Source organism: Syngnathus floridae, chromosome 4 (genome assembly GCF_059516105.1).
Source record: "Syngnathus floridae isolate MCC-2025c chromosome 4, RoL_Sflo_1.0, whole genome shotgun sequence".
In the NCBI taxonomy this organism is placed as follows: domain Eukaryota; kingdom Metazoa; phylum Chordata; class Actinopteri; order Syngnathiformes; family Syngnathidae; genus Syngnathus; species Syngnathus floridae.
Window position 1 is genome coordinate 10,396,387 of NC_142416.1, and position 15,837 is coordinate 10,412,223.

The 15,837-nt window shown below is 41.5% G+C and overlaps 2 protein-coding genes across 2 annotated transcripts; both read right to left on the reverse strand.

Annotated features, from left to right (window-relative positions):
- Window positions 1–1,065: 1,065 nt before the first annotated feature.
- On the reverse strand, window positions 1,066–6,714 carry LOC148398996 (uncharacterized). The gene is made up of 11 exons (XM_088373059.1): window positions 6,639–6,714; window positions 6,446–6,525; window positions 5,196–5,975; window positions 4,630–5,103; window positions 4,240–4,554; window positions 3,889–4,097; window positions 3,578–3,729; window positions 3,070–3,312; window positions 2,821–2,980; window positions 2,628–2,703; window positions 1,066–2,533 (listed from the first exon to the last, which is right to left on the reverse strand). The coding sequence occupies exons 1-11, from the start codon at window positions 6,677–6,679 to the stop codon at window positions 2,514–2,516; spliced, it is 2,550 nt and encodes an 849-aa protein (XP_088229185.1). The 5' UTR covers window positions 6,680–6,714; the 3' UTR covers window positions 1,066–2,513.
- A 2,565-nt stretch (window positions 6,715–9,279) lies between these two features.
- LOC148398997 (uncharacterized) lies at window positions 9,280–13,937 on the reverse strand. Its single transcript, XM_088373061.1, has 11 exons — window positions 13,825–13,937; window positions 13,628–13,713; window positions 12,324–13,109; window positions 11,783–12,205; window positions 11,393–11,707; window positions 11,101–11,309; window positions 10,822–10,973; window positions 10,310–10,552; window positions 10,061–10,220; window positions 9,868–9,943; window positions 9,280–9,771 (listed from the first exon to the last, which is right to left on the reverse strand). Exons 2-11 carry the CDS (start codon window positions 13,689–13,691, stop codon window positions 9,749–9,751), a joined length of 2,451 nt encoding a protein of 816 aa, XP_088229187.1. The 5' UTR covers window positions 13,692–13,713; window positions 13,825–13,937; the 3' UTR covers window positions 9,280–9,748.
- Between the last annotated feature and the right edge of the window lie 1,900 nt (window positions 13,938–15,837).

The following is a 15,837-nucleotide window of genomic DNA, read 5'->3' on the forward strand; positions in this document are numbered from 1 at the left end:
AGAAAATATCAAATGTATTGTAGATACTAAGTTAATAAAACCCAAAACATTTTGCCTACATTTCTAGAAATGAAAATATGTACGAGGATATCATGTATGATTATAGTCCAGGATGTTATTATATTAGATATTTTTATTTGTTAAGATATAAGCCTGCATATATTTCAACAAAAGTATATTACTCTTATTTTCTCACACTTCACAATACTTTTATAATTGTATATCCATATTTATTTATTTATTTGTCTATTTATTTTGACAGGTACAGGCTTTCGTTTTTTTTAATGGAATTGTTTGGGTATGGTTTTAAAAGCATAACCTTTCTAAGCCATACTGCTATTGTGTTTCTATTGACTAAATATACATATCCCTAACCCTCTTAAATTAGTGGCCTGAGTCATTTACATATTTTGACAAAAAATGTTTTTGCCTTAAACATCAACTCAGTATGCTGGCCACGTCCGCTAAAATCGGCTACAATCTTAGTTAAACAGATCATTTACTTCTAAAACTGAAATAACGTTATGAATAAATATAATCAGTATGCGGTGTAGTGTTTGGTGTCTACTGAAGAAAAAAAAAAACAGCCGTTCTTCGTCAAATATTTTTTCTCCAAACATGAAAAAATAAATGCTTTCACACTTGTTTTTTTTTCACCGTGGTTATGCAATAGTTTGTCTGAATAATTGAATAATAGCGTACTCCTGAAAATGTTTTATACTGAGTAGCAAAGGTAAATAATTAACTTGGTGCTTTATTCTACGCTTACACAATATAAGCAATCATTTTATAACAATAAACTGCACTTACATATTCCTGAATGTATTTTATAAAGCAAGCACTTACCGTAATTTGGGTACAGTTATGCAACAACAAACACATTCTCCTGAGGTTGAGCCAATAACAGACAAAAGACTTTGACTGCAGATGATGACAAATGACTTGACTTGCAGTTCATAAATATTGTAGGATATATGTCTCTGACTGTCTATTGATTACAGAATGAAAGACTCTGTCAAGGGAATTCAATGATTTATTTGATAAAATGTTATACAGGCGGCTCGGTGGCGCACTGGTTAGCACGTCCGCCTCACAGTTAGGAAGGTACGGGTTCGATTCCACCTCCGGCCCTCCCTGTGTGGAGTTTGCATGTTCTCCCCGGGCCCGCGTGGGTTTTCTCCGGGCACTCCGGTTTCCTCCCACATTCCAAAAACATGCTTGGTAGGCCGATTGAAGACTCCAAATTGTCCCTAGGTGTGAGTGCGATTGGTTGTCTGTCTCTGTGTGCCCTGCGATTGGCTGGCAACCAGTTCAGGGTGTCCCCCGCCTACTGCCCGATGACGGCTGGGATAGGCTCCAGCACGCCCGCGACCCCCGTGGGGACTAAGCGGTTCGGAAAATGGATGGATGGAAAATGTTATACAATATGTGTTTGAAGATAATTGCTGAAAGCATGTGCAAATACTGTTATGGAGACACTAACTTATCACCAAGTACGAAACCAGCCTTGTGCATCTCATCACATGGAAAATATACTATACCACTCACCAGAGGTTTTCAGGAAACATATTTTAACAGTTTAACTAACATGTTGGTTAACATGTTGGTATGTGTAGCCTGAACAAAAGAAAGATGCTAGACTTAGTGGTATTTGAATAATGCTTGTGACTTGAGCAGGTTGTTGTTTCAATGCATTCAGGGGACAAGTCCACAACGCCTGGGAGGAGAAACAATAACTCGATTTTTAACTATTTTGAAGCCTCATTTTATATTCTTAGTGATTTTTTAAGCAATCAAATTTGGAATGAGCTTAACAACACTCTAGTTTACATATTGACATGAAGATTTAAAGAAGGTCAATTAAGTTTATTTAGCATACCGACAATGAAGCTCTGTTAAATCAAGTCAATTCATCCATCCATCCATCCATCCACTGTTTGGCATTCTACGATTAATGGCCCAATTATTAAAATACTAGCTAAAAAGCTAAATGACACAAAAATCTCTACCTTCTTCCAAATTCTAAGCATTGTTTTTTCTTAGGTTTGTTCCTGCTTGTATTCTGAATGTAGCGTATTGTTGAGCATTTCTTTTAATGTACTGCACTACTTTCTGTTTGAATAAAAACTAAAAGACTTTTTTTCAGAATGATATGATCCTTTATTTTTAAAGTGATTTGTTGATTATTAGTCAGAGATTGGAGATGGAATTTTGTGATAAATGATCATGTCGCAGCACGGTGGAATTTGTTGTTATCGCATACGGCTAACAATCAGGAGGACAAATTTCTCTTCAAACGTCTCTGTGTGGACGTTTGCGTTTTCTCCGCATGCTTGAGTGGATCTTCTCCGGAATCTCCAGTTTCCCCGACCTCCAAAGAACACGTATCACAAAAAATGTGCTTCTCTGGTTAATGAATTACGCTGAATCGCCCATGAGTTTGAAAGAAAGCGTGAATGATTGTTTGCCCATTTGTGGCTTGTTTTTGACTGCTGAACAGACCAGGGTGTATCTCACTCCTCTAATTTATCCCCTGAAGATTTAAAAAAGGAAAGAAGAAGTAATTGCAATTATTTCTATTTTCTCAGTATACTATGTACTAGCTATACCTGAGTGAGTATGCTTACAAATGATCGGGCCAATGGTGAGTGGCTTCAATGGAACAGAGTTTGAGACAGAGCGGTGTACTCTCCTTGTGCAAGGCTATGTGGTGGAAGTAAGTAAAAAGCAATAGGAAAGCATTAGTATATTTAATTTGGCCCTAAGCAATTAGAGACATGGCGTTGCAACACTGTGATTCAAATGGAATACAATACTCACCGGAATGCAAGAGTACCTCCTCTGGTCACACAGGCTGAGGCTACAATGCAGGTAAACATCTCGGTATTCCCCCTGAAGCAGGAAGAACAAGGCAGCGAAACGGGCCTGAAGGGATGAGCCACTCTCAGCCACTGACACTTGTTGGCGGTCAGCGGGACATCTAACAGGCCAAGGGGAGATCAATGGTTAGCTTCACCTTTGAAACGTATCAATCCACTGTACAGTCATCCCTAATGAGCAGGCGCATACTTGTTGCGGATGAGAGAGTATCGCTTGATGTTTGCAGGGTTTGGGGAGTGGGAGGCGAAACAATCCTCCAAAACAACTGCAAAGCTGGGATCTTTTTTGTCCACAGAGACCCCAACATACAATGGTGAGCCTACTGGAAGGACCACCGGACCCGCTGAATAAGGCTCTGTATAGTTGGAGTTACGGAACAGGACCATGGAAGCTCTGGCTTTGACACCTGAGGCAACACTACCACCTTCCAGGCTGTCAAGAAAGAGAAATTATCATGATAATCTCTTTTTGCTATTACTCTCCAAAGCTTTACATTGTCTATGAGACTTACATGAATCCTTATGACGGAAAATTACAGCTGATTAAAAATATTGATACTCTGGATTCTGCCGTTAGCTTTTAACAGCAAGGAATATGTACTATATCAACAAAAATTATATTTTTTTGCTTTACCTGACAAAGACTATTGATAGCAACGCACTTCAATCTACATTAATACATTTTCCCTACTACTCACTCCAGGAACGGCCTGACGGCAATATTCAGCCTGCTCTCTGTGGCCAGGGGATAAGCACACGAGAAAGGAAGCTTCACAGTGGGAGAGAAGGATCCGTTGTTCAATGGGTAGATGAATAAACTGTTGGAGTAGATGGCATGTGTACGGTTGGTCTAAAAGAAACAAAAAGTAGTCATTACATGGGGTGAAGTTGTATAATTATTGCAGACTTAACATGTAATCCATTATAAGACAAATTGTATGGAAGCCGACTAAAAACGTGTGAGACAAAAGTGTGTGTGTCCAGATGTAGCGTTTCTGAATTTTTTTACCGTCAGCACGTTTCCGCAGGCATTTGCCTTAGCGTCAGCCTCGTACCACACAACACCACCTTGCACCCTGACCCTTGAACAGTTGCGGACTGCCAGGTTGCCAGAGAGCGGGTTGTAACCAGCGCTGGTTATGCTCGCTGAATTCAGGCCCACTTGGATTTTGTCAGGGCCACAAATAAGGTGAGAAGGTCTGAGTGACGGTTGCTTGTCTAAACAAAAAAAAAATATATATATATATATATATATATATATATATATATATATATATATATATATATATATATATATATATATATATTCATTAATTCCATTGTATCCTTATGCTAAAACGCAATAGAAATAAAAAGCTACCTTCGCAAACAACACCGGCATCCTCCCTGTGATCACAGTCGTGTCTCCTAAATCCGAGATGTCTGCAACTTGTTACTGAGGTTTCATTTCCAAAACAACGGACATCGTCCAACCAGATGGGTCCGGTGCCCTGTCCAAAGGCTGCACTTTGCAGTGCTGAACGAGCCCTGCCGCAGTCCAACTGTCTGCACACCACATTGGCGTTGGGGATGTTCCAAATGTCGTCGCACACGGTCCCCCACTGTCCATTATGGTAGACCTCAACTCTCCCGGAGCAGCGTCTGCCAGAGTTGACCAGTCTCACGGGTGAAGCAGCTAACACAAAAAAAGTATTTAAAAAAATCTTGCATATTTTGGAACTGCCGTGGCAATTCAAACGTGAATTGTTACCTTCACAAACCACTCCAGCATCCTCATGGTGGCCACAGTTGTGCAATCCAATCCCTTGGTGACTGCACTCACCCAGCTTTGCTTCACTTCCCGTGCATGTGACGTTGTCCAGCCAAATGGGCCCTCTGCCCTGTCCAAAGTGGGCTCTGTCGAGGGCCGCCAGGGCCCTGCCGCAGCCCAACTGCCTGCACACCACTTGCGCATGCTTCAAGTCCCAGATGTCGTCACACACTGTCCCCCACTGCCCACGGTGGAAGATTTCCACTCTGCCAGAGCAGGAGCTGTTACCACCGTTAGCCAGACGGACCTCCCCCTCTTTTCCTGGCTGCACTGTTGTTGTTGCTGTTGTTGAAAGACTGTGAGCTTCTGTCGTTCTCTCAATGGCACAGGTTGTCGTTTCAGTGGTGATTGTTGTTGGCTCCATTCCAGAACCATCAGGTTCGGGTGTTGGAAAATAACTTGTCTCATTAACCTCTGAAAACAAGAGTCCAAAGAGTTGTGTTAGATTGAATGACTTTGCAAAACAGTCACACCAACACACCATTAAAACATCATTTTCTTTGTACCTGCGCAGTATGCCCAATGACAGGTGGGAGGCTTCACAAGTTTGTAGACGTAGTAGCTGGAAGCTGCTCTAGAGCAGAGCTTCACGTGGATGCTTTGTGAGTTCAAACGGCAGCAGTCCTCAATCCAGGTATTACACACAGAACGAGTTACTATGACATCAGACTGTATGGGATGAGGTTCATTTAGTGACATGGTGACATGGGTTCCGCACTTGAATCCATGGACACATCCCTCAGGAATATGTGCGTCATCCCGTCCGAGAAATAAGCGATACCAGCCTTGCCACTCAACATTTCTGTCGCACTTTGCAGGTGATAACATTCCATGTTGTGTTGAACGCCAGTCATCATTCAGGACGGTGTAGCTCTCACAGGGGTCAGCACATGTATTTTCAATGCAGTCCATGCCCGCTGGACACGTTATGTTTCCGCAAAGGAACTGGACCGATTGTGAGGAAGGGCCGGATCTGGAGCGTGCGCTGGGAACTCGGCATTCATAAGAGCCCGGTGTGTTTTGGCAAACAACCAGAGGTGCCGTGCAGGGTGAGTCGGGAAGCGAGCACTCGTCAGTGTCCACGCAGCCACTGTCGGGTGCCCACTCATAGCCTCGCTCACAACAAGAGCCATCGGCGCACACTAAGCGATCGTAACAAGTGAGACCATCGCCGACAAGGCCATCTTTGCAGACGCAGGAGAAGCCGAGAAAGTCGTCGCCTCTTAACTGTGACTCTTGGCACGTTGCTTTTTCATGGCACGCACCACAGCTGGAAACAACTGTACCTAAGAAGAGTCATTCATATTGAATTGCACTTTTCCACAAGAGGCTTTAAAAACACAACTCGATGTCAGTGTGGAGTAAAATTTGAAGCTATGAAGGTGTGAACTGCATCTTGCTGCAAGTTAGGGTCTATCTTGTCAATTGGAACATTTTAGCACTCAATCAACTTGAAATTAGGCATTGTTTCAAAATAAATATGGCCCAATAGAACTAAACAAATGTTCCAGCAAAAATGTGGAGAAACGTTTTTGCATAGTTTTACTATTGATACCATTTCAGTCTTTGCACATATACATAGTACCTTAAAACAACCTCTGATGACTTTATCTGTGCACTATTTCCTGGAACGAATTTTTTTCCCTACGTTCTTGTACTGTATTTGATTAATTTTCTTTGAATGACTTGCACTTTTCTGTAAGTTTGTGTGAGAGGATATCAAACCAAATTTACAAAACTAATATCAACACTGTACTTGATCCTCTTGTCATGAGCTGCAAAACCAGGAGCAGTAAAACTTCACTAGGTATCCCCATATTGGCCCTGTGTTGACCTCTAAGAGAAAGAAAACGATGGGACATAAAATGTCAGCTAGATCTGAATAATAAGTAATCTTGATTTTTTTTTTTCATTGTGCTGCTATGCATAAAAATCATTGCTTTGCTTACCTTGTTCGCTTGACAGAGAGTCCAGGCGATGGTGGTGACATTTCAAGTGAGGAAACAGCTCGGGAATTTATAGGCTAGATTTTCTGTATGAGAGGGCATACAAGACAATTATTTGTCAAACACAAATGCTTCCTTGATAGCTGATTCAGATGAGAAATTCCAAGGATATGTCACATATTAATAAAAACAAAATAGCACTCAAACAGAATTAACCCAGAGTCCATCCATCCATCTTCTTCCGCTTATCCGGGGTCGGGTCGCGGGGGCAGCAGCTTTAGGAGGGATTCCCAGACTTCCCTCTCCCCAGCCACTTCATCCAGCTCATCCCGGGGATCCCAAGACGTTCTCAGGCCAGCCGAGAGACATACTCTCTCCACCGCGTCCTGGGTTGTCCACGGGGTCTCCTACCGGTGCGACATGCCCGGAACACCTCCCCAGGGAGGCGTCCAGGAGGCATCCTGATGAGATGCCCAAGCCACCTCATCTGGCTCCTCTCAACGTGGAAGAGCAGCGACTCTACTCCGAGTCTCTCCCGGATGACCGAGCTTCTCACCCTATCTCTAAGGGAGAGCCCGGACATCCTGCGGAGGAAACTCATTTCGGCCGCTTGTATCCAGGATCTCGTTCTTTCGGTCACGACCCATAGCTCGTGACCATAGGTGAGGGTAGGAGCGTAAATCAACCGGTAAATTGAGAGTTTTGCCTTTTGGCTCAGCTCTCTCTTTGCCACGACGGACCGGTACAGAGTCCGCATCACTGCCGACGCTGCACCAATCCCCCTGTCGATCTCGTGCTCCATCCTCCCCTCACTCGTGAACAAGACCTCAAGATACTTGAACTCCTCCACTTGGGGCAGGATCTCATCCCCGATCCGGAGAGGGCATTCCACCCTTTTCCGACCGAGGACCATGGACTCGGATTTGGAGGTGCTGACCTTCATCCCGACCGCTTCACACTCGGCTGCGAACCGTCCATAAAAATTATGAACAGGCAACCTTGGCGGAGTCCAACCCTCACTGGGAACGAATCCGACATACTGCCGGAAATGCGGACCAAACTCTGACATTAGTGATACAGGGACCGAACCGCCCTTATCAGTTGGCTCGGCACCCTGTATTCCCGAAGCACCCTCCACAGAACCTCCCGAGGGACACGGTGGAACGCCTTCTCCAAGTCCACAAAACACATGTGGACTGGTTGGGTGAACTCCCATGCCCCCTCGAGGATCCTGCCGAGGGTGTAGGGTCTGTTCCACGGCCAGAGTCAACAAACTTTTATGGTAATCAGTGAACGTCAGGCAGAGTAAAAAAGACAACAGAAAGTGATAAATGTAGTTTTTACATTCCTTTGTTAATGTTAAGCAAATGCCAAAGTAAAGGTATTACACAATATGTGAACAAAAGTTTAGTTAAAAAAATTTAACAAATGAAAATGTAAAATAATTATACATATCTGTAGAAATACTAACAATTTATAGTTGAAATATAATGTCACAATTTAGAACTGAAGTATATTCAAATTATTGATTTATAACTTTTGCAATGAACATATGTATATGATAGAATATCACAAAACCAAGAACCTATCAAGAAAATATCAAATGTATTGTAGATACTGTTATCAATAACAACAGTTCAAGACAAAAATTGCCTAACCTAACAATACTAAGTTAATAAAACCCAAAACATTTTGCCTACATTTCTAGAAATGAAAATATGTACAAGGATATTATGTATGATTATAGTCCAGGATGTTATTATATTAGATATATTTATTTGTTAAGATGTAAGCCTGCATATAATTTCAACTAAAGTATGTTGTAACTCTTATTTTCTCAAACTTCACAACACTTTCTAGAAAGGTAACCAACTTTATTTTATTTGATATCCATATTTATTTATTTGTCCATTTATTTTGACCAATACAGGCTTTCATTTTTAATAATGCAATTGTTTAGATATGGTTTTAAAAGCATAACCTTTCTAAGCCATACTGGTATTGTGTTTCTATTGACATATCCCTAACCCTCTTAGAATAGTGGCCCGAGTCGTTCACATATTTTGACAAAAAATGTTTTTGCATTAAACATTAACTCTGTATGCTGGCCATGTCCGCTAAAATCGGCTACAATCTTTTATATTCTTGGTGATTTTTTGAGCAATCAAATTTGGCATGAGCTTAACAACACTCTAGTTTACATATAGACATGAAGATTTAAAGAAGGCCAATTAAGTTTATTTAGCATAACTACAATGAAGCTCTGTTAAATCAAGTCAATTCAAAGTGGGATTAAAACTCATTTATGGAAATATACATTAAACATTAAAATAAACATTATCTTACCTGCCTGCAATTATTTTTTTTCTCTCCAGAAAGTATATCATTGTCAATGCCATTCCAGTGGGTGGAAGAACGTGAAATGTTCACACTGCAGCTTTTCTTTTGCATGCTGTTTTACCTACAAGGTGTTTGTAGCTGAAGAGGCTGAATTTAATTAAGGTAGAGTTTGCTGAAACCAGAGCCGACACCGTTTGGCATTCTACGATTAATGGCCCAATCATTAAAATATGAGCTAATAAGCTAAATGACACAAAAACCTCTACCTTCTTCCAAATTCTAAGCATTGTTTTTTCTTAGGATTTTTCCTGCTTGTATTCTGAATGTATTGAGTATTGTTGAGCATTTCTTTTAATGTACTGCACTTCTTTTTGTTTGAATAAAAACTAAAAGACTTTTTTTCAGAATGATATGATCCTTTATTTTTTAAATGATTTGTTGATTATTAGTCAGCGATTGGAGATGGAATTTTGTGATAAATGATCATATCGCAGCACGGTGGAATTTGTTGTTAACACGTACGGCTAAAAATCTGGAGGTCAAATTTTTGTTCAAACGTCTCTGCGTGGATGTTTGCGTTTTCTCCGCATGCTTGAGTGGATCTTCTCCGGAATCTCCAGTTTCCCCAACCTCCAAAGAACACCGTATACCAAATAATTTGCTTCTCTGGTTAATGAATTACTCTGAATCACCCATGAGTTTGAAAGAAAGCGTGAATGATTGTTTGCCCATTTGTGGCTTGTTTCTGACTTCTGAACAGACCAGGGTGTATCTCACTCCTCCTCTAATTTATCCCCTGAAGATTAAAAAAAGGAAAGAAGAAGTAATTGAAATTATTTCTATTTTCTCAGTATACTATGAACTAGCTTAATACCTGAGTGAGAATACTTACAAGTGATCGGGCCAATGCTGAGTGGCTCCATTACACCAGAGTTTGAAACAGAGCGGTGTACTCTCCCTGTGCAAGGCTATGTGGTGGAAGTTAGTAAAAAGCAATAGGAAAACATTAGTATATTTAATTTGGCCCAAAGTAATGAGAGACATAGAGTTGCAACACTGCGATTCAAATGGAATATAATACTCACCGGAACGCAAGAGTACCTCCTCCGGTCACACAGGCTGAGGCTACAATGCAGGTAAACATCTCGGTATTCCCCCTGAAGCAGGAAGAACAGGGCAGCGAAACGAGCCCGGAGGGATGAGCCGCTCTCAGCCACTGACACTTGTTGGCGGTAAGCGGGACATCTAACAGGCCAAGGGGAGATCAATGGTTAGCTTCACCTTTGAAACATATCAATCCACTGTATAGTCATCCCTAATGAGCAGGCACATACTTGTTGCGGATGAGAGAGTATCGCTCAGGGTTTGCAGGGTTTGGGGAGTGGGAGGCGAAGCAATCCTCCAAAACAACTGCAAAGCTGGGATCATTTTTGTCCACAGAGACCCCCACATACAATGGTGAGCCCACTGGAAGGACCACCGGACCCACTGAATAAGGCTCTGTATAGTTGGAGTTACGGAACAGGACCATGGAAGCTCTGGCTTTGACACCTGAGCCAACAATACCACCCTCCAGGCTGTCAAGAAAGAGGAATTATCATGATAGTCTCTTTTTGCTATTAGTCTCCAAAGCTTTACATTGTCTATGAGACTTACATGAATCCTTATGACGGAAAATTACAGCTGATTAAAAATATTGATACTCTGGATTCTGCCGTTAGCTTTTAACAGCAAGGAATATGCACTATAGTATCTATACAAAATAGATTTTTTTTGCTTTACCTGACAAAGATTATTGATAGTAACGCACTGCAATTTACATTAATACAGTTTCCCTACTACTCACTCCAGGAACGGCCTGACGGCAACATTCAGCCTGCTCTCTGTGGCCAGGGGATAAGCACACGAGAAAGGAAGCTTCACAGCGAGAGAGAAGGATCCGTTGTTCAATGGGTAGATGAATAAACTGTTGGAGTAGATGGCATGTGTGCGGTTGGTCTAAAAGACAAAAGAAAGTAGTCATTACATGGAGTGAAGTTGTATAATTATTGCAGACTTAACATGTAATCCATTACTAGCCAAATTGTATGGAAGCCAAGATGTCACGTTTCTGTATTTTTTTTACCGTCAGCACGTTTCCGCAGGCATTTGCCTTGGCGCCAGCCTCGTACCACACAACACCACCTTGCACCCTGACCCTTGAACAGTTGAAGACTGCCAGGTTGCCAGAGAGCGGGTTGTAACCAGCGCTGGTTATGCTCGCTGAATTCAGGCCCACTTGGATTTTGTCAGGGCCACAAATAAGGTGAGAAGGTCTGAGTGACGGTTGCTTGTCTAAACAAAAAAAATAATATATATATGGGTTCATTAATTCCATTGTATCATTATGCTAAAACGCAATAGAAATAAAAAGCTACCTTCACAAACAACACCGGCATCCTCCCTGTGAACACAGTTGTGTCTCCCAAATCCGAGATGTCTGCAACTTGTTATTGAGGTTTCATTTCCAAAACAACGGACATCGTCCAACCAGATGGGTCCGGTGCCCTGTCCAAAGGCTGCGCTGTGCAGTGCTGATCGAGCCCTGCCGCAGTCCAACTGTCTGCACACCACGTTGGCGTTGGGGAGGTTCCAAATGTCGTCGCACACGGTCCCCCACTGTCCATTATGGTAGACCTCAACTCTTCCAGAGCAGCGTCTGCCAGAGTTGACCAGTCTCACGGGTGAAGCAGCTAACACAAAAAAAGTATTTTAAAAAATCTTGCATATTTTGGAACTGCCGTGGCAATTCAAACGTGAGTTGTTACCTTCACAAACCACTCCAGCATCCTCATTGTGGCCACAGTTGTGCGATCCAATCCCTTGGTGACCGCACTCACCCAGCTTTGCTTCACTTCCCGTGCATCTGACGTTGTCCAGCCAAATGGGCCCTCTGCCCTGTCCAAAGTGGGCCCTGTCGAGGGCCGCCAGGGCCCTGCCGCAGCCCAACTGCCTGCACACCACTTGCGCATGCTTCAGGTCCCAGATGTCGTCACATACTGTCCCCCACTGCCCACGGTGGAAGATTTCCACTCTGCCGGAGCAGGAGCTGTTACCGCCGTTCGCCAAACGGATCTCCCCCTCTTCTACTGGCCCCGCTGCCGTTGTTGGGGGGGGGTTGGGTTCGGTCGTCTCATAATTGAAAGTTGTTAAAATAGGGGCTGGTGTGGAATAACCACTTTCAGTAACCTCTGGGAAAAAAAAGAGACTTTTGTTGTTCATGAATAAATATTTTCAAGAACATTGTCATTTACATCAACTGACTATGAGCATCCATATAGTGTAAAATGTTTTAAAATGGAGCAATACCTGCACAGTAACCAAGTCGGCACGTAGATGGCTTCTTCAGTTTGTAGACGTAGTATCTGCTAGATGCTGTAGAGCAAAGCTTGACATGGATGTTGTGAGAAGCAAAATGGCAGCATTCTCCAGACCATGCGTTACACACAGTACGACTTGCAATCACATTAGACTGTGTGGGATGAGGTTCTGTTATCCACAATGGTGCATTGGTTCCACACATGTTTTCCTCTATACATCTGTCAGGTATACGTGCACTGTTATGCCCAAGAACCAGACGATACCAGCCTTGCCACACAACATTTCGGTCGCATTTCGCCTGGTTAGAATCATTATATCGAAACTGTGTTGAACGCCAGTCATCATTCAGGACGGTGTAGTTCTCACAGGGGTCAGTGCATGTATTTCCAATGCAGTCCATCCCCGCTGGACACGTTATGTTTCCACAAAGGAACTGGACCGATTGTGAGGAAGGGCCGGATCTGGAGCGTGCGGCGGGTGCTAGGCATTCATAAGAGCCCGGTGTGTTTTGGCAAACAACCAGAGGTGCCGTGCAGGGTGAGTCGGGAAGCGAGCACTCGTCAGTGTCCACGCAGCCACTGTCGGGTGCCCACTCATAGCCTCGCTCACAACAAGAGCCATCGGCGCACACTAAGCGATTGTAACAAGTGACACCATCGCCGACAAAGCCATCTTTGCAGACACAGGAGAAGCTGGGAAAGTCGTCGCCTCTTATCTGTGACTCTTGGCACGTTGCTTTTTCATGGCACGTACCACAGCTGGAAACAACTGTACCTAAGAAGAAAAAAGACTTTTTTTTAAGTCAAAAGAATGTGATAAACCGTTGTGTGCATATGACACCACATCGTGTTCAAAAAGTTCTCTCCAACCTTTAATTTATTCACGTCATTTTGCAGATTTTCTATCGTGACCCTATCAAGTATAACTGGTATAGAAAATGGATGAAGCACGCCAAATAGGCATAAATGATATACAGTAAATGGGAAATCAGAATTATAATTTTGCTTTATCAGTACAGAGATGTGAATGTAGCTTTTAGAGCAAATCATGCTTTTGAATTATGCAGCAATGTGGCTGCAAAATCGCTAGAGAAGCTGTTTAAATGAACTTTTGGTGGAGTTTATTAACTCCCAAATACTGTATATTTAAGTAGTATCTGCATTTTTTTCTTACATTTTGATGTTACAATGAATCAACAGTAAATCTACCATACAGTCAAAGTCAAACAAATATTTCAAAATGTGATTTTACAATTTTCTGCCAGGAAAAAAAAGATCATAAAAATTGTGTACCTGAAATCATTCCGGTGTTGAGCAGCAGGATTAGGGGCAATAACACCCCTCCAGACATCATCATTATGGGCCACACGCAGAAATTACTGAAATACATTTAATACAAGTACATGAAATACAAGTTAGACAAATTGCAAATGTACAAACCGAACTTTTTTTAAGATTCTCCAGAAAAACAATAGTTGTCTTTGAGTTACCTTGAGAAATGAAGGAATCCCTGGAGCTGTTGATAATGTTGCAGGTGACAAGAGTGTGGGAGAATTTATACTGTAAGACAGCTATTGGTGTCAAAAGACCAAACAAAGAAATCTTTTGTCCCAAAAACATACTAGGTCCTTGACCCCACTGATACAGAAGGATTAGTAAATATGATAATCAAACAAAACCAGCAAACAAAGCATAAACCCAAGGCACATTACAGAAATTCAATTTAGGATTAGATTGAAACAACACATCAGTGTGATAAATGAAGCTTAGTCGTTTCACTCAAGAGTGGTGACACAATGTAGCGCATAGAATGATATCAGAATGAAGAGATCATATAATCATTTATTTGTTATCAAATAGAATCATTTGAGTAAATCAGTCTGCAATCATCACATCAAAAACTTTGTTATGGATTTGATTCTTCTCAAAATGGTAATGTGCAGTACACTTAGAATAATATATTCTATTGAAGTAGGTCCTATTGCATGTTCATGAAATAACAGATCTGCATATGAATACTGCACATAATATTGGCAGCAAACGTAGAATATATTGGAATGGTGGTGGTGGTGGGGGGTCAGTGTGCCCGCCACTCCTTATCATAAGAAAAACAAGCATTATACCCCTTCCAGTAAAGTTTCATAAAGGACCAATTCATCTTAAGTCAATTGTTGATTTATCCAAGAGCCATTGCATTGCAGTAAGTGTTAATGGGGTCATTTGAATTGAAACTAAAAGTGTGAAACTAAAAAAAAACAAAAACGAAGGGATCAAGTAATACCTTTCTTTCAAAAGACGCTTTGTGTAAGTATGTTTGGTCACACACTTATCACCAATGTTATTACAGAACATGACATTGGACAACAATAAAAGGTAAAAAAAAAAATCACTGAATTCATGAGTCACTTTCGTTTGAATAGGAAGGTTAGGTTTCCATGTCAAGCCATCTGTATTGCATAATTTAAGCCATTTTTCGCAGCAGAGCGAATATTTTTTTATACATTTATTTGCGATATCAACCTTAATGAGCTGAGTCTCATAGTTGTGTTTGAGTGTATATGTTAATGCGGTCATGTCCACCTCATACACAGTGAAAAAATTAACATCCCTTCAATTGGAGATTTTGCCAGTGGATGCTATGAAAAAGTACCTCTATGTTAATTTAAGTTTTGACTAAATTATGATATGACATTCAAAATAGGAAAAGCATTTGAAATTGTTATTCTAAAAAAGCCCAAAGAACTATTGTCGTTCTCTGTGCCCGGCCACAAGGCATTCTCCATTGAGGCCCTTATCTAGGCTGGCTCCAAAGGGGAGCCATCTTTTAAAATATTTAGTACTAGTCTTTTTTTGCCAGTTTTCTTGATCCCAGGAGCATGACATTCTCATTGTTTTAGGTTGACCTTCACCGATAAGGTCCATGTTGCAGTCTTAACTTTGTGTTTGAATCAAATGCGTGCTGCCGAGCGGCTAACAATGCATCCTTCAAGTTTCATCCACCTGGCCACCAAAATCAAAGAGTTCAGTGGAGGAGGACAATGTTGAATAAGATTCAACATTCTAGACATTATTTTTGTGATGCAGATGTTGTTATGGCACTAGCAGTATTTTTGCATCCGCACTAGTTTTAGCAACTTATAAAACTATTAACTCAGTGTGCCTAACTGTACAATTCTATTAAATAGACCACATTTTATGGGAAATGACTTTTTTGTGTGGGCGTTCACCTAGCAGTAAATGAGCATCTGAACAAAAATTGACCTCTTTGAGGTTTGCCCAGTTTCCTTTGTGGCTGACAGACAAGCATTAGTTCCCATTCAACTATATTTCCAATAAGTCAATATGTACAGTATTTTTATTACCCGAATTACAAAATCCTATTCACAGAAGAATCGAAGCACAATAAAACTATTTACTTAAGATATGGTACAAAGGTGCTGTCAAAAATATCAGGTCATTCTTTTCATTAAAACAAACAAGTATTTCCAGTCTATGATTATTCA

Bases quoted from the DNA above. Each gene is read 5' to 3' on its own strand.
- LOC148398996 (XM_088373059.1), bottom strand. From the start codon at position 6,679: ATGTCACCACCATCGCCTGGACTCTCTGTCAAGCGAACAAG. The intron at 5,104-5,195 runs GTACAAAGAAAA...TCTTGTTTTCAG, and splicing joins TCATTGGGCATACTGCGCAG to AGGTTAATGAGACAAGTTAT. The intron at 3,313-3,577 runs GTGAGTAGTAGG...CTTTCTTGACAG, and splicing joins GCCGTCAGGCCGTTCCTGGA to CCTGGAAGGTGGTAGTGTTG.
- LOC148398997 (XM_088373061.1), bottom strand. From the start codon at position 13,691: ATGATGATGTCTGGAGGGGTGTTATTGCCCCTAATCCTGCTGCTCAAC. The intron at 10,221-10,309 runs GTATGTGCCTGC...TTGGCCTGTTAG, and splicing joins TACTCTCTCATCCGCAACAA to ATGTCCCGCTTACCGCCAAC. The intron at 9,944-10,060 runs GTGAGTATTATA...TCCACCACATAG, and splicing joins GGAGGTACTCTTGCGTTCCG to CCTTGCACAGGGAGAGTACA.